This window comes from Heteronotia binoei, chromosome 6, assembly GCF_032191835.1.
Source record: "Heteronotia binoei isolate CCM8104 ecotype False Entrance Well chromosome 6, APGP_CSIRO_Hbin_v1, whole genome shotgun sequence".
Classification (NCBI taxonomy): domain Eukaryota; kingdom Metazoa; phylum Chordata; class Lepidosauria; order Squamata; family Gekkonidae; genus Heteronotia; species Heteronotia binoei.
Genome location: NC_083228.1, coordinates 2,733,410 through 2,754,409, shown reverse-complemented (window position 1 = coordinate 2,754,409; position 21,000 = coordinate 2,733,410). Strand labels below are relative to the sequence as shown.

Below are 21,000 nucleotides of genomic sequence, written 5' to 3'. Positions count from 1 at the left end.
TCTGTTGTGGGGGAAGAAGATAAAGGAGATTGTGAGCCGCTCTGAGACTCTGTCTTTGAAAGGGCAGCTGCTGTGAGAGCCCTCTCAGCCCCATCCACCTCACTGGGTGTCTTTTCTGGGGGGAGAGAGTATAGGAAATTGAGCCGCTCTGAGTCTCTGATTCAGAGAGAAGGGCGGGGTATAAATCTGCATTCTTCTTCTTCAGGTGGTCTTAGGTAGGAGCCAAAATGGACAAGGTCATCTCTCGTGGTATTTTCTTAGCATGCAAAGGAACCATGGGCTGCCTCTCTGTGTGTCCGAACTGGGTTGGCAAAGAAGCAGAGGGGGTGCTTAACCCTTTCCCCATCCAGCTTGACTAACCTCCCCCTCCCTAGCTGCTGCTATTCCAGCAGTGGAAAAGATCCACCACTTTCCCAGTCCCCTTCCTTATAGGGTTGCTAACCTCCTGGTGGAGCCTGCAGACCTCCTGGGATTAGAACTGGCCTCCTGGCAACGGAGGTTGTACCCCCTGGAGAAAGTGTCTGCTGTGGCCCCCTCCTCAAGGCTCTCTGGCCTGGGGCTCCACTGAGCTCCCTCCGCAGGCTCCACCTCCACAATCTCCTCTGGGAGTTTCCCAACCCTGAGTTGGCAACCCTTGTCCCTCCGCATCAACAGGAGTGCACTTTTTAAGAAAAACCACAGGTGATATACTCCAAAATATACAGCATTTTTATTGCAACTCAAAGATTTGGATATATATTTCTGGGTCTGAAAATCTATATAAAAGTTCCAGTTGGCATTCTACACAAAACTGGTGACCTTCCTGACTCTTTCTGTTTATTTTCCCCATTTTGTTATTCCTGAAGTCAGTCTGTCCCAGTTACATTGTTGGAGGGAAAGAAAACTAGGGAAATGTCTTGGTCTGCTCAGACCTCTTAGATGCCAAACTAAAGGTTCAAGAAGACTGTTCTTTGTTGTACCAGAGCTTGGCGGCTGCACTGCTCTGCGATTTGTGAACTCACACAGACCCAGTTACCAGGGCAGAATGTCTTTCCTTTGGCAGTACAGTGGCTTCCACTGACTCCTGTCCTTCATATACATACAGACGAGCATGTGCAAAGTGAAGGAGAAAGAGGGATGGATCGTGGCCAGCTGACATACTTTCCTGCCTTGCATGAAAGTTATTCAGATTTTCCGGAGGTGTGCGGGGAAAGAAGAATCATCTTGCAAGAGTTTGCAGAGAATGAAAAGGTACAATAAATTCACACGGGGGGGGGGGGGGGGAGAGGACTTCATAGGTATCATGGAGCAGGGGAGGAGAGGCCATTTAACTTAAAGGGAAATTTCCCAGTGGGCTGTTGCCCTAGAGGGCCCTGTGTGCTTAGCAGCAAGAAGAACCAACTCCAGAATCATTTGCCTGTGCCATGGAGGCCACTTGGATCAGCTCCTGCAATGGCCATGGTGATCCAGTCGCCAGCACCGGCACACGGACACATGAAGCTGCCTAACTAGGCCTTTGGGTCATCCAGGTCAGTCTTGTCTACTCAGACTCCAGGGTCTCAGGCTGCCTTTAACTGGAGTTGAACTTGGGACCTTCGACCTGCCAAGCAGAAGCTCTGCCACTGAGCCACGGCCCCTCCCAACTGTGGGAGAAAGCAATGAATGAACCAATGGCCATCGTTGGTGCCGCCCAGCAGACACAGCTTGGGAGGCAAGGTGGCCAATCAGCTTGGTTTTCTCTAGTATCCTTTTAACTTTCCAGTCCACTCTTGTCATTGCTATAAAGTCCCATAAATTGGGGTGGGGGAAGAACTGCTAATCTGAAGCAGAGAATTGTCACAGGAACACTCTTCAGATTATATTGAGGCCTCATCGAGATGACTAGATGCACGTGATAAAACTAGTCCTGGAATTCAGACTGTGGGCAGAGATGATATGATTGCATGCTTCCTTCTATGAAAAACTCTTTGTTAGTTTTCTGTGGAACAAAGTAGGAGTCAAGTCGCACCTTTAAGACCAAACAAATTTTATTCATAATGTCAGCTTTCATGTGCTCTAAGCACACGTCATCAGACGAGGAATCAGGTACAGTGAGCAGAGCTACATATAGCTGGCGAGCAGTGGTTTAGAATGCAAAATGGTGCAAATTTAAGATCCAATGACAAAATAGTAAAATTAGCACTATAGTAAAATTAACAAATTGAGCAAACCTTTGATCTGGGTATCATGAGTGTGAGAAACCAATAATACAGTAACATGTCAAAATGTGAGAATGTCTGCTAATCACTCTGTTGTTATAAACAAGCCTGCATCAAAAAGAGGGCATTTCTTTCTGTCGTTTTCCCCATCCAACTAATTTACCTTTTAATATGTAACATACATATAGTTTGCCACAGAAGAAAGATACATTAAAATGCAGTGGAAGATGGGTTTAGTATATGTAATGAAATAAAGAGCCAATATGAGTGTGTCAATGCAGCTAAAAGAGAAATACATTGGATAGTGATGTTCTTGTCCACCTAGTTTACTTTTTAGCATGTAAACATAATTCTAGTTTGCCATTAGAAAAAAAAAACAGCTGCCCATCTTGTTCTACTTTCTGTGATTGTGAAAACATGGGGGCACTAGGCATTGGTCAGTGTGGACGAGGCCTGTCCAGGGTTGCCAGCCTGAAGCTGCAATGAGCAGGAGAGCTTTTGGGACAAGGACTTACCTTCCAGGTGTCCCCAGCATTGTGACATCAATGCATCAGGGCAACACTCTGGCATTTGACCATGTGGTTTGGAGTCTGGAGCCCCAAAGGAGGGGAAACAGCTTGAAGGAGAAGTGGTGGTACAGTCATAGAGTTGCCAAACTCCAAGTGGAGTCAGTGAGTTAGACCAGTGCCTAGAGTGCCATCTTGCCACAGGGGTGGACTTTTGCATGCACACAAAAGCCCCGCCTTTAGGCATTCTGTGCCGGGGCTGTCTCCACCACTCTGGGAGCAGAAGGGTTAAAGAGGCCATGGTGCAGGAGGAGGTGGGGGTGAGGTGTCCTGGCAGCCTCCCAATTGGCTTACACCTCCCCCAGCCCCATTGGCACAGCCAGGGCTCACAGCCAATCAGGAGTGGCACCTCATGTACCCAGCACTCAAAGCTGCTTCCACACACACGGAATAATGCACTGTCGGTGCGCTTCGGTGAGCAAAGTGTATTTTTACTTTTTGCACTGGAAAATCCAGTTGCAAACAAACACTAAAGTGCATTGAAAGTGCATTATTTCAGCGTGTGAAATACTGACAATCTTGTGGGTTTCTAAGGCGCTACAGGACTTGACTCTAGCTGTTCTACTGCTGACCTGAAACTGTCTATACCTCACTTAATTGTCTGATCCCTTTTAAAAGCCATACAAAGGTACTTTGACCCCAGTGGAACTCTCAAGGGCTCAGACAGTGTTCACTTGGGGAGATATTTGAGTCCCTCTGGAGGCGGCACAGCCAGGCTTGCATTTGGAGGAAGAGAACCCAGCTGGGAGAAAGCAGGTTGGAGGAGAAGGTGATGTTTGCAGCCTTTTGACAAAAGGGCAGTAGTAGGCTCAGGTGGTCTCACTTGAGAAAAAGGCCTGGCCCAAACCACAACAAACTCTCTGCTTCTCCAGTTAAAATTAACTCTGTATAACTGCACAGTCAGGGCTCCTTGGTGATCCCAGTACGGTGTGCTCTTATTACAGTGTTAGATTCCTTGTAGAGCGAGACAACTCAATTAAGTGGTTCCCCGTAGAAGAGGAAGGCCAAAGCCTCAACAAGGCGGCTTGACACACATCATCTCCCTGCCCACATGTTCCAGCATCCTCCTCTCTCCACAGGAAGCTGTCGGAAGTGCCAGCCATGCTCTGTGAGCAGCGGCAGCTAAGTGGAGGCCGGCTTTTGTTAAAGCAGCAGGGGGGCCACATTAGCTGCTGCATGCTTAGTTAGTAGGTGATGATTCCATTAGTCTGCTAACTGGGGAGCTGGAACAAGCTCTCCTCGGGCAGACATAGCTGTCGTCCTGCTGTTAGATAGCCTCAGTCACTGCAGAAGAAGTATGTTGTCATTTTTGAAAGTCTGATTTTCAGAATCTACCATATGCTACAGCACCAACCCCAAATCAGACTTTTCCCTGCAGCCGCTGTGGCCGGACCTGCCTGTCCCACATTGGTCTTGTCAGCCACCCTTCTTAAATCTTCGTTCGCGAAGCCAAGCCGAGAGAGAGAGAGAGAGAGAGAGAGACCATATGTATGTGCATGCTTTGCACATTTCAGCTTTTCAGAGGCATGGAAACTCTGGTAAGGTCAGTTCTGTCTCAGAGGCTGGCAACTGCTTCCTGCCCCAGCCCATGTCCCCCTAGCCCAGTGGGCAATGCTGAGTGTCCACCTATGAGACTGGGCCTCAGAGAGGGTTGCCCATCTCCAGGTGGGGCCTGGAGTCCTCCTGGAATTACAGCTGATCTATGAAAGGTTCAAGGCAGGAGGAAAAGAGGAAGACCCAACGTGAGATGGATGGACTCCACCAAGGAAGCCGTGGGAAGCAAGGCTGTCGATGATAGGACATCTTGGAGGTCATTAATTCATCAAGTTGCATAAGTCCGAAGTGATTTGACGGTACATCACACACACACAAAATGCATTAATAGTTCCAAGGATATGTTGAAAACATCTGCTACATTGTCTGATTCAGAGGGAAAAAAGAGCTAAACCCCCATGTTACCTCCATCCTGGTGACATCTGAAGTATGATCTCACCTGCCAAAACGAGTCTCCCCCATCCTATAATGATGCATTGGATTTTCCCTATCTAAATGCAGAACTGTGCATTTATCCCTGTTAAAATTCATTTTATTGGTTTTAGCCCAGTTTTCCAGTCTATCAAGATTATCCTGGATCCTGTTTCTGTCCTCTACTGTATTTGCAACACCTCCCAATTTAGTATCATATGCAAGTTTACAGGGTCAATATGTATTCAAGTCAGGACTGGGTCGCTCAGTATTCTCCATGACTGTGCCGTGGATGGGATGAGGCCACAGATGGTCACAGGCCCTCCTCACAAGAGGCAATCCTGGGCTTTGTCCTCCCAGGTACTGCTCAAGACCTGATGAGAGATGTAGTCATGAAAACACCAGTTGGGAACAGTGATCGGAATGCTATTAAGTTTAGAATTTTATATAAATAGAGGGTTGCCCCAAAACACCAACCCTGGGCAACGTCCCTCAAATGAGGGGGCTTGTGAAGAAGAAACTGAAAGGAAAGGTAAGGCGGGTCAAATCCCTTTGGGAAGCTTGGAGACTATGGGTGATTCGGCACTAACCTTGCTCTGTGCCAGGCTTCTGTTTCTTTCTGTAGCAAGCTAGTGATTTTGCACCAGCTGCTCCACACCGCCATTTTGCACAGGGAAAACCCGTGATTTGCCGTGCCGCAGCATAAACCTTAGGAATCACATACACGTTGTGTGACTCTTGAAGTCCCTGCCTCCCTGGCTTGGAGAAGACATTTCTCTCTTTAAACCACTTCTCCAAGCCAAACATCTGACATTTATTCTATGTGGCTCTTGCATTATGCAAGTTTGCCCACCCCTGAGCTAGTCCAAGTGAAATAAAATGCAAGCCTGTGACCAAGCAGCCAGGGCTGGTGCTACCATTAGGCCAACTAATGGTTTTTCATTGCTAGTTTTCAATTGTTCATTGTTACTTATTTAAGCTTGTTGTAATCTGCCCTGAGCCCATCTGTGGGATTCAGCAGAATAGAAATTATCACAAACGAACTAGGTGGCTGCCTATAGCACAGAAGAGGGTGCAGAATTGACAATCGGCATTAGGGTGCGAAATCTGTTACACATCAAGTGTAAATTTTCTAGTAAAAAAGGAGGAAGTTGAGGTAAAGAGTGGGAAGCCTGTCATAAATTTTCCAAGGCTGAATTCTCTATGCATTTGGCTAGAGCAGAATTAGCATTAGATTGAGGAGTGAAGGGATAATACAACAGATGCTGTAGCAGGCTCAGAAGTAAAGAAAAAGACAGACGAACAGGACAGTGGTCTGGACTGAACTGAACTGATATTTTATTTCCTTTCAACCAGAGAACAGAGAAGTTAAGTTGGGGATCAGTCCAACTGCAATTGCTTGTTTAATCTACATAAATATCTTGTGTGATTTTAAAAATTATTTACGCAGAGAATGTTGACAACGAAATGATTTCACTTTAATTCATTTGCTGCATCTCAAGCAACACATCTTGCCCCTGGAAATGCCTTTGGAGGCAATTATGCAATTGTTTAATGTCACCTTCATATCACCAAATAATCATTCCCAGAAGCAGTGAACTGGGGCAGCTGTTTTGCTCTGACAAAAGGCAGCCTTCGTTAATCTGTGCTAATTTCAGGTTTTGGATTGCTTCATTAAGCAACAACATCCCCAGCGAGCATACCTGGATAACACTCTCTCCTTTATGTCAGGGCCGTCTCTTATCGGAATCACTGACGGGAACGAAAGGCTGAGCTTTGTGGCTTTATTTACTTTTGTGTGTGTGTTCATTGATGGGAGGGCTTTGCTTTAAACTGAGCTGATTCATGGGCAGCAAATACACAGGACTGCAGTCCTGTGTAGGCACATTGATGAACATGGGTTATCGAGGAAGACTCAGCATGGGTTCTGCAAGGGAAGATCTTGCCTCACTAACCTGTTACATTTCTTTGAGGAGGTGAACAAACGTAGACATATGAGACCCGATAGATATTGTTTACCTTGACTTCCAGAAAGCTTTTGATAAAGTTCCTCATCAAAGGCTCCTTAGAAAGCTTGAGAGTCATGGAGTAAAAGGACAGGTCCTCTTGTGGATCAAAAACTGGCTGAGTAATAGGAAGCAGAGAGTGAGTATAAATGGGCAGTCTTCGCAGTGGAGGACGGTAAGCAGTGGGGTGCCACAGGGCTCGGTACTGGGTCCCGTGCTCTTTAACTTGTTCATAAATGATTTGGAGTTGGGAGTGAGCAGTGAAGTGGCCAAGTTTGTAGATGACACTAAATTGTTCAGGGTGGTGAGAACCAGAGAGGATTGTGAGGAACTCCAAAGGGATCTGTTGAGGCTGGGTGAGTGGGCGTCAACGTGGCAGATGTGGTTCAGTGTGGCCAAGTGCAAAGTAATGCACATTGGGGCCAAGAATCCCAGCTACAAATACAAGTTGATGGGGTGTGAACTGGCGGAGACTGACCAAGAGAGAGTCATGGTAGATAACTCACTGAAAATGTCAAGACAGTGTGCGTTTGCAATAAAAAAGGCCAACGCCATACTGGGAATTATTAGGAAGGGAATTGAAAACAAATCAGCCAGTATCATAATGCCCCTGTATAAATTGATGGTGCAGTCTCATTTGGAGTACTGTGTGCAGTTCTGGTCGCCGCACCTCAAAAAGGATATTATAGCATTGGAGAAAGTCCAGAGAAGGGCAACTAGAATGATTAAAGGGCTGGAGCACTTTCCCTATGAAGAAAGGTTGAAACGCTTGGGACTCTTTAGCTTGGAGAAACGTCAACTGCGGGGTGACATGATAAAGGTTTACAAGATAATGCATGGGATGGAGAAAGTAGAGAAAGAAGTATTTTTCTCCCTTTCTCACAATACAAGAACTCGTGGGCATTCGATGAAATTGTTGAGCAGACAGGTTAAAACGGATAAAAGGAAGTACTTCTTCACCCAAAGGGTGATTAACATGTGGAATTCACTGCCACAGGAGGTGGTGGCGGCCACAAGTATAGCCACCTTCAAGAGGGGTTTAGATCAGTGGCTATTAGCCACAGTGTGTGTGTATATATAAAAAATTTTGCCACTGTGTGACACAGAGTGTTGGACTGGATGGGCCGTTGGCCTGATCCAACATGGCTTCTCTTATGTTCTTATGTTCTCCCAAGGCAGAAGTTTGTGCCTTGGATGGCACTTGCAAACAGCTGTTAAACCTTTGGCCTTTGACCTTTTCTCCATGAGTTATTTGCCTGGAGTTTGATGCTGTTGGGAAGAGGGTTTTCACTGCAGCCTTGTGGGATGTTTATGCACCTGGGGGTTCTCCAGGTTTTACCAGATTTGCCATGCTTGCCACTTACCCAGTTTTGGCAGCTGTTCTCCGATTGTAACAGTGGCCCTTCCTCTGCTTTCTTCTAAAAAGTGAGCAATGAGTTAGTATGCAGAGTCATGGAAATGTTTTTTAGCAGATTAAAAGAATCACAAATTGGGGTCTGATGTTTGTTAGTGTTAACTGGGCTGAAACAACAAAGGGTAATATAAAGCAGATTAATGTGCATGTACTAAACCCATTAAGTAACCTGGGTATGAAGTACAATAAATGAGAGTCTGTTGTAATGCTTGGGTTAAAATGGGGGCATAGGTTTCTCAGAGGTTTGATTTAAACATGTCACACACATATAAACATAATTCTTGTTTGCCATTAGAAAAAAGAATACATTAAAATATAGTGGAAGATGAGTTAGTATATCTCCAAGTTATGGGTTTCTAACTCACTGCCCACTTTCTCTATATTTAGGGCTGCTTGCCATTCCATACTATTGTCTGACAAAGTGTGCTTAGAGCACACGAAAGCTTACATTCTGAATAAAACTTTGTTAGTCTTAAAGGTGAAACTTGACTCCTGCTTTGTTCTACTGCTTCAGACAAACATGGATCTTTCTACAAAGTGAGGTGGAGGAAACAGCTTTGTTTGGGGGGAGACGGGGTGTGTGTGTAAAGGGGTTATGGGGAGGCAATCATTGGTGATGGAGAGGAAAGTCCTGGAAGTGACATCAGCCTTCTCTAGGAATCACCAGAAGCTCTTTCATTTTACCATAGAGTTTCCAGCAATTCTTAGAGAGGTGTGATATCACTTTCAGGTTTTTCTGGGATGGGGAATCCCCCACCCCCACAGAAGAAGTGGCAAGCCTATCTGAAACCAGTAGTTTAATGATGCTGCAGAGGAAATTGATCTAGTTTATACCGGGCAAGAAAAGCCTTCAGCCCTCTGTTGTTCTGGACGGAAAAACAGGAGATGTACAACAGTATCCCTGTTTTTATATTTGAGAAATGATGGAGAATATGCAGAAAGAAGTTCACAGCTCTGTAGGTGACATGCTTTCTCCCCCCCCCCCCCCCCGCCTCCATTTAGGTTACAGGCAGAGAATCAGTGGTGGTTGTTCAGGAGCACGTGGCACTGGAAGGAGTGCTTCTCTTTGGTCAAAAGCATTTTTACATCTGCGAACACTTCACTTTGTCTCACATGCAGGAGGTTTACTGCACAAAGCACTGCTCATCCAGGTGAGTGATGCCTGTTGAACAGCTCTTGGGAGGGCTACCAGTGCAGGGGGCTTGGGGCGGTGCCTCAGAAAAATGGTGATTCGGGAAAGGAGGTTCAGTAAGGGGTGATGCTGTTCTCAGACTTCAGTATGCCATTGTCTGCCCTCTGAAATGGCCTTTTCCTCTGGGGGAATTGATCTCTGCAGTCTGGAAATAAGGTGTAAATAAGGTTGGCTAGCCTAACTCTCAGCTGTGTGTGGCCTTTCCACAGGGCCTGGGCATAAAATGGAGGCTGCCTTCCTCAGTGCTGTGAGGACTCCTCTCTTTGCCTTTGGGTGGCTCTCAGTCCCCCACGCAGACACATGGAGGACTGGCCGCACACAAACCGGAGAAAGACTTATCTGGTGGGAGATTATATGGGAGAGGTTAAAAAAGGTTAAAAGTGTAAGGCAGGACTGACTCCTGTGGGAGTGATTTGTTGGAGGGACAACATTCTGCCCACTCTCGGCACCATGAGGCAAATGGCCCTCTTGCCATCTGCTTCCATTCTTAGCTAGTAAGTTAGTACTCTATCCTGTCTGCTCTTTCCTATCTAAAGTGTACTTCTCAAATAAAGAGAGGAGTAAAGTGGCTCTTTGTAGCACTGGCAAAGCCAGTTTGGTGTAGTGGTTGTGCACAGACTCTTATCTGGGAGAACCGGGTTTGACTCCCCACTCTTTCTACATGCACCTGCTGATGTGACCAAGGGTCAGTCATAACTCTCTCAGAGCTGTTCAGCTCAAGAGAAGTTTCCGTCAGAGGTCTCTCAGCTCCACCTACCTCACAGGGTGTCTGTTGTGGGGAGGGGGAGATTGTAAACCACTCTGAGACTCCCATGGGTGGGCTTTTATTTTTTTCTTATTCTTCTCCTCCTCCTCCTCCTTTCCACTTAATGAATCGCCCTATCCTGGCTGATGCCGGGCTCTGGGTAATGTACAACAAAAAGATAAAAATACATATATTGAAAAGATACATGTCCATAGCAAGACATTCTTTGTTAGAACTGACCTCATAGGGTTAGACCAGTCACTTATACTCTAGGTATGACAGTTAATAACATCAGCAACAGGAGGCACTCAAAAGCATTTGAATTATTATGCTCTCAGTTCCCCCCCCCCCAGTCACTCAGTGTCTTTCTGTGAGAATAACACTTCAGGCCATTCTTTCCAACAATTCTGGTAACCACGTGCATTTCACAGGTGAGCACATTCCAGTTCACTCTAAACTTACATGGGCCAATAATGAGCAGTGCAAAGCCAAGCAGAGCTATTCAGCAGAGGCATTATAAACAATACAATATGAAAGACACATATGAAAGACATATGTTATAAGAAACACAATCACAGTATTAATAATCAGCATTGGCAGTTGGCTGACATAAATTCAATTACATGAAATCTATGGCAAGAAGCCTCTTCTTGACATCCTAGAAGAATAATCAGACATGACTGACAAACAGCAGGATTTAGCATTCCCTGAAACTAAACTTTCCGTTTGGATTTTGGAATGACTTTCATGTTTTAATTGGTAACAAATCTCATTTTTGCTGTAAATAAAGTGTGTACAGATGGAAAATGCTCCCCATCTTCCAGTTCCAGGACTTATCAAAGGTGCATTTCTCATGTTGTTCCTTCTAGCATCAGTGATTCATTCATTTATACCTTGTGCCACAATGACCAGGCCACGGGGCAGTCGACCTGTTCCTCCTACTCATATGATGACATTAAAGAGATCCACCTGATGCGCTTCCTTCTTCAGGTAAGAATCTGCTGGCAGCAGCGAAATGGTCACCTTTGGATCCAGAGTCTGTGGCAGATGCTAGGGAAGGGCAGAAGGAGATGGAAGGGGGCTGTGGCATCTCCCCCCACATACCTTTTCTGGTGCTTACTGAGACCGTTTTCGCACTAGCGTTTAACCCGAGGTGGCATCCCATTTTTCTCCGGGGCATTTGCTGGATTTCGCACATGTTACTTTATAATAATAATAATAATAAATTTTATTTGTACCCCGCCCTCCCCTGCCGAAGCAGGCTCAGGGCGGCTAACAATACGGTGCCCCATGGTGCACCAACAATAAAACAGTTACATTGAAAACATTAAATTAAACATTAAATTAACCTTAAAAGCCTGAATTAAAACAATTAACTAAAACATATTATAACGCTATCCTTGACACTCTTCTAGTTGATGCTGATGGCGGATTTCCAGTTATTCATAAGCTAATTTAAAAAGGGTGGTCTTGCAGGCCCTGCGGAACTGATCAAGGTTCCGCAGGGCCCGCACCTCCTCTGGGAGTTGGTTCCAGAGATGTGGGGCTGCGGCCGAAAAGGCCCGAGAGCGAGTGTTCTGTAGTTTAATTTGTCTTGGCCCAGGGGTAGTCAGTCTGTTCTTTCCTACTGACCTCAGTGCTCTCTGGGGTTCATACGGGGAGAGACGGTCCTTCAGGTAGGCTGGTCCTCGGCCATATAGGGCTTTAAAGGTGATAACCAGCACTTTGTACTGGACCCGGTATACAATCGGTAACCAGTGCAGTTCGCGTAGCCCCGGCCGTACATGTTCCCATCTTGGGAGACCAAGCAACAGCCTGGCCGCCGCGTTCTGCACTAGCTGTAACTTCCGGGTCCGGCACAGAGGCAGCCCCATGTAGAGGGCGTTACAGTAGTCCAATCGTGAGGTGACCGTCGCATGGATCACCGTTGCTAGGTCCCGACGCTCCAGGAAAGGAGCCAACTGCTTTGCCCGCCTCAGATGGAAGAAAGCTGACTTGGCAGTGGCTGTTATCTGGGCCTCCATTGATAATGAAGGCTCCAGTAAGACACCCAGACTCTTCACCTGCTGCGCCGCCTTTAGCTGCACACCATCGAAGGTCGGGAGGGATATTCCCCCCCCTGGAGCGCCGCGACCCACACAGAGAACCTCTGTCTTTGCCGGATTCAGCTTCAGCCCACTCAGTCTAAGCCACGTTGCAATAGCCTGTAACGCCCGATCCAGGTCTTCCGGGGGGGAGGCGGGCCGGCCGTCCATTAGCAGATAGAGCTGGGTGTCATCTGCATATTGGTGGCAGCCCAGCCCAAACCTCCTGGCAATCTGGGCAAGGGGGCGCATATAGATGTTAAATAACATCGGGGAGAGGACTGCTCCCTGAGGCACCCCACAATCTAGTGTGCGCCTCTGGGATCGTTCACCCCCGATCGCCACCCTTTGTCCCCGACCCATGAGGAAAGAGGAGAGCCATTGTAAAGCAGACCCCTTAACCCCAATGTCGGCGAGGCGGTGGATCAGTAGCCGATGGTCGACCGTATCAAATGCAGCCGACAGATCTAATAACATCAGCACTGCTACACCGCCTCGATCCAGTTGCCGTTGGAGGTCATCTGCCAAGGCGACCAAGACCGTCTCCGTCCCGTGGCCCGGTCGGAAGCCAGACTGGCACGGGTCTAGGACAGAAGCGTCATCTAGAAATCTCTGTAGCTGCAACGCCACTGCCCTCTCGATGATTTTACCTAAAAATGGTAAATTAGACACCGGTCGATAGTTCGCCAATTCGGCCGGGTCTGCTGTTGATTTTTTCAAGAGGGGGCGGACCAAGGCCTCTTTCAGAGGCGTTGGAAAACGCCCCTCTAGGAGGGATCTATTTATGATGTCCCGTAAAGGACATCTAAGCTCCCTCTGGCAAGATTTAATCAGCCAAGAGGGGCAAGGGTCCAGATCGCATGTTGTTGGGCGAGCAGCGGAGAGAATTCCATCAACTTCTTCCAGGCTGAGTGGGTCGAAGTGGTCCAGCAGTAAATCTGAAGACAGGCGCGGAGCCTCAGTCTGACTTACTGTATCTAATGTGATAGGTAGGTCTTGGCGGAGTGATGAGATTTTATCTGCAAAATATTTCGCAAATGCCTCACAGCCTATTTCCAATTCTCTAACGTTTGGTTTGCCTTGTGGCAGTGTTATAAGATCTCCAATTACCCTAAACAATTGTGTTGGGCGCGAATTTGCAGATGCAATCTTGGCTGCAAAGTATTGTTTCTTTGCAGTCTTGACTGCCATCTCATATGACTTCATAAACGTTCTATAGGATGTTCTCGTCACTTCGTCCCGAGTATGCCTCCACCGCCTCTCTAGCCGTCTGAGCCCTTGCTTCAGCTGGCGTAGCTCCAAGGTATACCATGGAGCCAGCTTCATACGAGGGCGCAGAGGGCGCCGGGGTGCGATTTCGTCGATGGCCCTGGATAGCTGATCTTGCCAGACTTCCACCAGGTCATTGAGGGAATCGCCAGTGGGCCAGGGATCCCTCAGGGCTATTTGGAACCGTTCCGGGTCCATCAGGCCCCGAGGGCGAGCCAAAATAGGCTCTCCGCCCATACAGGGTTGGGGCGGCATCTCCATACGGGCCTTAAGGGCTAGGTGATCCGACCATGGGACCGCTTCATCTGCGATATCGTCCACCAAAATCCCAGACGCAAAGATCAAGTCTAGTGTGTGTCCGGCCTGATGCGTGGGTGTTGTGACAAATTGAGAGAGATCCTTCTGATCCGTGGCTTAACCATTTCCACCGCGCGGTATCTGGATGCTCATTTTTGCGGAGTTTCCAAAAACCTGCGAATCCAATCCGCAGAACTTGCAGTGGGAAAATCATCCCATTTCGCAGCGACTGCTTTTGGGGGCGTTACCCTCCCACTGCCTCCCCCTTTGACGTCACATGCAAATCATCAGCCGACATGTGCCTGTCCTTTTACTTGATTGCGTTACAACGATATTTCAAAGCAGCGGAATTCCGCCATCCATTTTCTCATACATAAGGGCTGATCTACATGGGCAGCCGTGTTGATCTGAAGCAATAGAACCAGGCGATAGACGTTAGCACCTTTAATCACGGATGCCATTCTTATGCTGGCAGCCTTGCTTGGGGGGGGGGGGGAGAATCTCACCCGCTCTCTCCCACATCAGCCGTAGAACTGAGCAGTGTGTTCACATAATGTCAAGTCGGCTGATTCAATAACGAGACCTTTTTGATAAAAAGTTTCTAGTTTATTGATATCATTGTTCTCGACTACTCAGAGAGATTGGAAGACTGAAAACCATACAGTAAAGGTTAATCATATAAGGTATACTTCAAAGGGATTCTTTAGGGAGGGGCACGATGCAGGGCACATTCACACATTGATGTTACAAATTCGTTCTCAGGCCCATCATGGCCTTGGGGCGAATACTCCCCCGGTACTCAGCCTGAGAAGGCACAATAATCTCTTTCACATATTCCCATTTCAAAGCAAAGCTACACAACAAAGGAAGGGAGAGTGAGAGCTAGCAGCATTGGTGTACAGTGTGGCTTTACCCAGAATGCTTCCCCTAAACCAAAGATGGAATACAGACTTGACCAGAGTTGAAGCAGACTTGACACATAAGACTTCCGACATGTGCCCACCCTTTAAAAAACATTTTATTTGATTACATTACTATGATATTTCACAGTGGTGAAATTCTGCCATCCATTAAATGCAACAAGTCATCATACATAAGGGTTGATCCAGGTGGGCAGCCGTGTTGGTCTGAAGCAATAGAACAAAGCGCTAGACGACTGCCCCTTTAAGACCAACTCATTCAGAATGGAAGCTTTCGTATGCTTTTAAGCAGACTGAGTTGCCTTGCAGTGTGTAGGCAAAAAAACAGCACCTCCATCATGGAATGAAGGCCTCAAAATTCTCCATTATGAATGCGGATATCGCAATAGAAATGGCTGTGGGGGAGTGGGTGGGTTTGTCTTTCAAAAACCCGGCACAGGATGCTAGAGCCAATAGTAAAGCTCAAACATCACACGTGATGCAGTTAGCCCACGAAAAAAGGGGGGAGGGACCCCATTCACGTTACTTTTGTTATGTTGTTATGCAATAACGCAACCACGCATGCTCTTTAAAAAAAGGGGGGGGGCTCAAATTTGATTGACATGACTTTGATGCCAATCCAGTGCTAATGCAAAAACAGTTTGCCGTGGGGCTGCCCGCAAAGCGACCTCGTAAAAGAGACCCTGGTGCGAAATCCACGAAAATGATCGGGAAAGAATCGCTCTGCAGATAAACGGTAGCAAACACGAAATGCAAAATGGGTCTGAGTGTTTTGAGAAAGCGGGTGGGGCTCCTGCCCAGCAATGCTTCTCATTGGCCACTGGAGATCTGATTGGCTGTGCAGATTAAAATAGCATTGTTTCTAGTGGCAGCTGCCCCTACACTGTTAGTTTGGTTCCCTCTCACTCATCTTTCCCAATGTGCTTTTAAAAATTAACCCTCTTGTCTCCTGCCCTTGGACTTTCCTGTATGTGTATGTGTGGGGGGCGGGGGGAGGTCTTTGCCTCACATGGTAGCCATTCCACCCAACTTGGTGGAACTCTCTGCCAGAAGATAACAGGGGCTGTGAGATCTTTTACAATTCTGCAGGGCCTGCAAAGTGGAGATGCTCTGCCAGGCTGTTGTTTGAGGACAGCCACGCCTGCCGGACTGGCACCCCGTCCCCACCTCTACTTAAGGGGGGAACTGCTCCCAATGCCTGGAAAACAGAACTACAGCACACTATATAGTATTTTCATTGGGTTGCGACTGTTTTAAATTACTGGGTTTGTTGATTTTGTGTGTACCTTTTGTTGTATGTTGCCTAGAGCCCAACATTGGCCGGGATGAGGCGATTCATAAATTTAATGTGTTGTTGTTGTTATGTGGCTGTGCCCCCCACCCTGCATCAGAATTCCAGAGGTGCCCACAGGCTCAACATTTTGGGGACCCCTGGCCTAAAATTGGGATATGTACATGGAATATGACTCCCCCTTGGGATGCAATTTTCCTCCCCACAGCTTAATAGGAATTGGCTGTGGCTCCACTTGGAGGCCGTCTCTATGAGGGGTTTTTCTGTTCTGGCCTCCCAGAGTCCAGGGCTCTGGAATTCTGCACTCAAACCCAGCATCAGTGGCAACAGAAACAAAATGGGCTGGACTTGCAGGGCTCAGTGGCAGGGAGGAGGAGGGCAGGGGGGAGCCCTGTGTAGCCATTCTACAGTTGGCAGGGGCCGAACAGCAGGGGGAGGCAATGCAGGCATTCCCTGACTTGTAGCTGAGAGTTGGTGCCAAATCACCTTCACCTTCCAGCTCTGACCCAGCAGTCGAAGGCCAGGGTCACCAGCAGCACCGCCAAAGAAGGCTGAGGACAGACTTACAGGCTAGGCATCCAAGTGCACGCCTTGTTGCTCAGCACCACGTACCTGCTAATACGGAAGATGAATCTCTGCAGGACTGGAGGAGACTAAAGTTGGTCCCCGGTTCCATATATGTTCCTTATCTGCAACTTATTCATGAATTCAACCAAAAACATCAAACCCCAAAATAAGGTCTGAACCATCATATATCATTCAGGGGACTCTCCTCCTTGAGGGGACACGCATGCTGTTTCTTGGTCCAAAGTGCAGGTCTTGTGCCCGCTGCTCCAAAGAGGGGTGCCCTCAAGGCAATCACACAGATGGACACTGGGGCCATGCAAAACAATTTTTGGACTGCCCTGAATGACACATTCCCACACTGCAGAGACTGTCCCCTGCAAGAGGACATACAGCGATCCCCTTACTATAAACCCGCCCCACCCATGATTGTGATTCTTCTCCTCTGCTGCCAACAGGAACAGCTCCCTGCCCTCCTCTAAGTGGCTCACAGTACTGAGTTTAAATTATGTCACCTTAAATTCCTGAGGCTGACAGAATATCTTTGGGATTTATTTTGGCCTCCTTCAAGGGCTACGAAAGACAAGTCGTCAGGATTGACACAGGGTAGGGAGTGTGACGGCTGCTGTCCTGGCAAAATCCTGGCCCCAGTCTGACTGGGAATATTTTGTAGATTGGGGTCCACAATGCGGTGCCCATTGGCACTCTGGCACCCACCAACGGCTTTCCTGGCCTCTACCAAGCATTTTTGGCAAGTGGGTGGAGCCAGGTGTGGCCTTTTCCCAGCCAGGCTTTGTAGCCGTCACTGGAGGTTTCATTGGCTGTATTGATCTTCTAAAATGTCACTTTGGCAGCAGCTGCCAGCTGAGGACAAGGATTCACTGGGTGACTGAAGGTAATCTGAGGCAGCCATTTTGTGGCTGGCTTCACCTCCTGTGGCCACTACAACAGCCAGTGTGGTCTAGTGGTTTATACAGTCTGACTAGTATCTGGGAGATCTGGGTTCGAATCCCCACTCATGCCATGGAAGCCCCATGCCAAGGAAGACCTTGGACTAATCATGCACTCTCAGCCCAACTTACTTCACAGGGTGGTTGTTGTGAGGATAAAATGGAGGAGAGGAGGATGGTGTAAGATGCTTTGCGACCTTACTGGGGAGAAAGGCAGGGTACAAATGAATTAAATAAATAGATCTTCCAGGTGCCACTGAACTTCCTGAGGAGATGGTAGAGTCTCTCCGTAAGACAGGACGATTCCACCGTCTCAGGGTCTTCTGTCCTCCAGCCTGGGAAAATCACCCCTTGAAGTAGCAGCACATGGATCTGACAGGGCCTGGTTGTGGCCCTCGTGGTTTTTGGTTGTTCCTTAGTAGGGATCCTCCTCATTTGATGCTGAACACCTGGAGGGGGTGTATGAAGAAATGTTCTGCTTTGTGGAGGGTATCAGGTTACTGGGTTTTGTTATTTTTAAAGTGTACAGTCTTTGAAGGAGCCTTTCTTAGTCCTTTAGAAGTTCACCATGATGTCGCTGGGTTTGTCCTAACAGGAGGTGGCCTTGGAAATCTTCTTCAGAAGTGGCTACTCTGTCTTCCTGGTATTCCACAACAGTGACCGGAAAAAAACCCTGAAAAGGTACCTTCCTTGAGAACATGGAAGCCCTGAAGGACCAAAAAGCCTTGTCCCAAGTCCTTCTCCAGGCACTCTTCCACACACACTTAGTTGCCATTTGCTTGGAAACTACGTTCCTTGCCCTTTTGTGGTGAGAGTTCTCTTACCCAGATATGAGGTAGAAAGAGGCAAATAGAACTGTCAAGTAATCATGAAAGTGAGAATGTAAGAAGAGCCCTGCTGGATGAGATCAGTGGTCCAACCAGTCCAGCATCCTGTTTTAACACAGGCCAACTAGAGAGGAGGCTGACTGAGAGGTGATATGATCACCATCTTCAAGTCCTTGAAGGGCTGTCATCTAGAGGATGGTGTGGAATTGTTTTCTGTGGCCCCAGAAGGTAGGACCAGAACCAACGGGCTGAAATTAAGACTGATTTCGCACACAGCTTACTCCGCGGTCACGTTCCTGTTCTCCGCACAGCGTCCGTCAGATTTCCCACTATCTGCGCCAGAGTTACAGGAAGTGCAGTGGCTTTTGTGTAGCAAATGTAAACTGGGTTTTAGCAGTTTACATTTGCTATGCAAAAGCCACGAGTGGCTTAGATAGTGGGAAATCTGACGGATGCTGCGCAGAGAACAGGAATGTGACCGCGTGGTAAGCTGTGTGCGAAATCAGTAAGTATCAAAAGAGTTTCCAGCTCAACATTAGGAAGAACTTCCTGACCATTAGAGCGGTTCCACAGTGGAACAGGCTTCCTCCTTGGGAGGTGGTGGGCTCTCCTTCCTTGGAGGTTTTTAAACAGAGGCTAGATGGCCATCTGACAGCAATGAAGATTCTGTGAATTTAGGGGGAAGTATTTGTGAGTTTCCTGCATTGTGCAGGGGGTTGGACTAGATGATCCTGGAGGTCCCTTCCAACTCTAGGATTCTATTATTCTAGTTCTTCTGGAGGACCAACTGCAGGGCATCAAAGCCAAGGCCTTCCCCAGACGTTGCCTCCTGGCTCTGGGATTCAGAGGCTGACTGCCTCTGAACATGGAGGTTCTCTGCCTTGGCCAGAGTTGTGTTCAGTTGTGAGTAGCTGAACAAAACCAAGCCCCAACCAAACCAGTGACCAATATAAAGACATGAAGCTGAATCAGGCCCCCCTTGGTCCATCAGGGCCAGCCTTGTCTATTCAGAATGGCAGCTGGTCTCCAGCGTCTCCTCAGGCTGAGGTCTTTCCCATCACATTGCCTGGGCCTTGTAACAGGAGATGCTGCCAGGAACTGAACCTGGAACCTTCTGCATGCCCAGCAGATACTCTGCCACTGAATCGTCCCCTCCAAGAACATGTGATTCTGCCTTATCCTGAATCAGATCCTTGTTCCATCAAGGTCAATATTGTCTACTCAGGTTGGCAGCAGACAGATAAAGGTCTTTCCCGTCACCTGCTGCTTGGCATTTTTATCTGGAGATGCTGGGGCTGGGCCTGGGGACCTCCTTCTGGTATGCCAAAAGCAGGCGCTTTGCCACTGAACCGCAGCCCTTCCCCTAAAGCAGTGCTTCATGCAGGAACCCACGTGAAGCTCCACGTGAAGTCTACTGAATCAGTCCCACCCCCATCCATCAAACTCAGCGTCATCTACTCTGCCTGGAAGCAGCTCTCCAGGCTCTCAGGCAGAGAGAAGACTTTTGGGTCACCTCCTGCCTGGTACTTTTAATGGGAGATGCTGCAGGGGATTGAGCTTGGGACCTTCTGCATGCCAAGCAGAGGCTCTGCCACTGAGCCATGGCCCCTCCCCAGTAAAAGAAAAGCCACTGGGATTTGGGAGTAGAACTGATTGTGATGAGAGCGTCATGGTAAGGCAAGTCCCTGGAGGAGGACTTTCAGTTTGTTTGCAGCTGGAGTGTATGACACACAAAGATCTCTTCACTTGGGACCTTTACATATGCAGGGTATGCAGGAGTTTTATTTGACAGCAACGTTTCTGAAATCTGTACAGTGCATGATCTTCTTTTAATTTCCTTTTGTACTTTCTTCTCCTCTGTGTGTAGATTTCGGTCAAAGAAGCCAAGTTTGAAATCCAAAGGAATCACAGAAGAATCAATTAATATAAGGTAAACATTGGAAAACATATGTAGATGAAAGAGAATTAACTTTGGAAATATGTTCTCTTGGGAATTTGTGGAGTTGACATTGATGTTCTGATGAACATTTGGGACCTTGAAAGGGGGGGGGGTCAGTCCAGTTGTCAGTCTTACGTATTGGTAGTATTTCCTGTTCACTGGGAAAATAAAACTCTCTGCAGCATTGACCATAAGAAAGACATGGTTGTTTGGACCTAAGGAAACCATGCATTCAAGCATGGTTGCCTGGCACTTAAGTAGAGCCCTGCTGGATCAGATCCATCTATTCCAGCATCTTGTCTCACACAGTTCCTCTGGCGGGCCAACAACAGGGCAGAGAAGCCAGGGCCTTCATAAGAACATCAGAAGAGCCCTGCTGGAGCAGACTAATGAAGGTCCATCTATTCCAGCTTCCTCTCTCACACAGTTCCTCTGGAGGGTCAACAACAGGGCAGAGAGGCTGAGGCCTTCATAAGAACATCAGAAGAGCCCTGCTGGATCAGACCAGTGAGGGTCCCTCTAGTCCAGCATCCTGCTTCACGCTGTGGCCAGCCAGTTCCTCTGGAGGGCCAACAACAGGACAGAGAGGCTGAAGCCTTCCCCCGAGAAGAGCATCAGAAGAGCCCTGCTGTCCCAGACCAGTGAGGGTCCATCCAGTCCAGCCTCCTGTCTCACACAGTGGCCAACCAGTTCTCTGGACGGCCAACAACAGGGCAGAGAGGCCAAGACCTTCCCCAGATGTTGCCTGGGATTTGTAGACTTATTGCCTCTGTATATGGAGATTCCCCTCGGTC

The 21,000-nt window shown here is 47.8% G+C and overlaps 1 protein-coding gene across 1 annotated transcript in view; it reads left to right on the top strand.

Annotated features, from left to right (window-relative positions):
• Positions 1-21,000, top strand: part of WDFY4 (WDFY family member 4) — a 215,777-nt gene that overhangs the window by 120,139 nt on the left and 74,638 nt on the right. Inside the window, exons 42-46 of the mRNA XM_060240960.1 lie at positions 1,085-1,230; positions 9,131-9,279; positions 10,935-11,055; positions 18,036-18,121; positions 20,135-20,197. Coding sequence (XP_060096943.1) covers positions 1,085-1,230; positions 9,131-9,279; positions 10,935-11,055; positions 18,036-18,121; positions 20,135-20,197 — 565 coding nt within the window. The remainder of the gene's footprint in view (positions 1-1,084; positions 1,231-9,130; positions 9,280-10,934; positions 11,056-18,035; positions 18,122-20,134; positions 20,198-21,000) is intronic.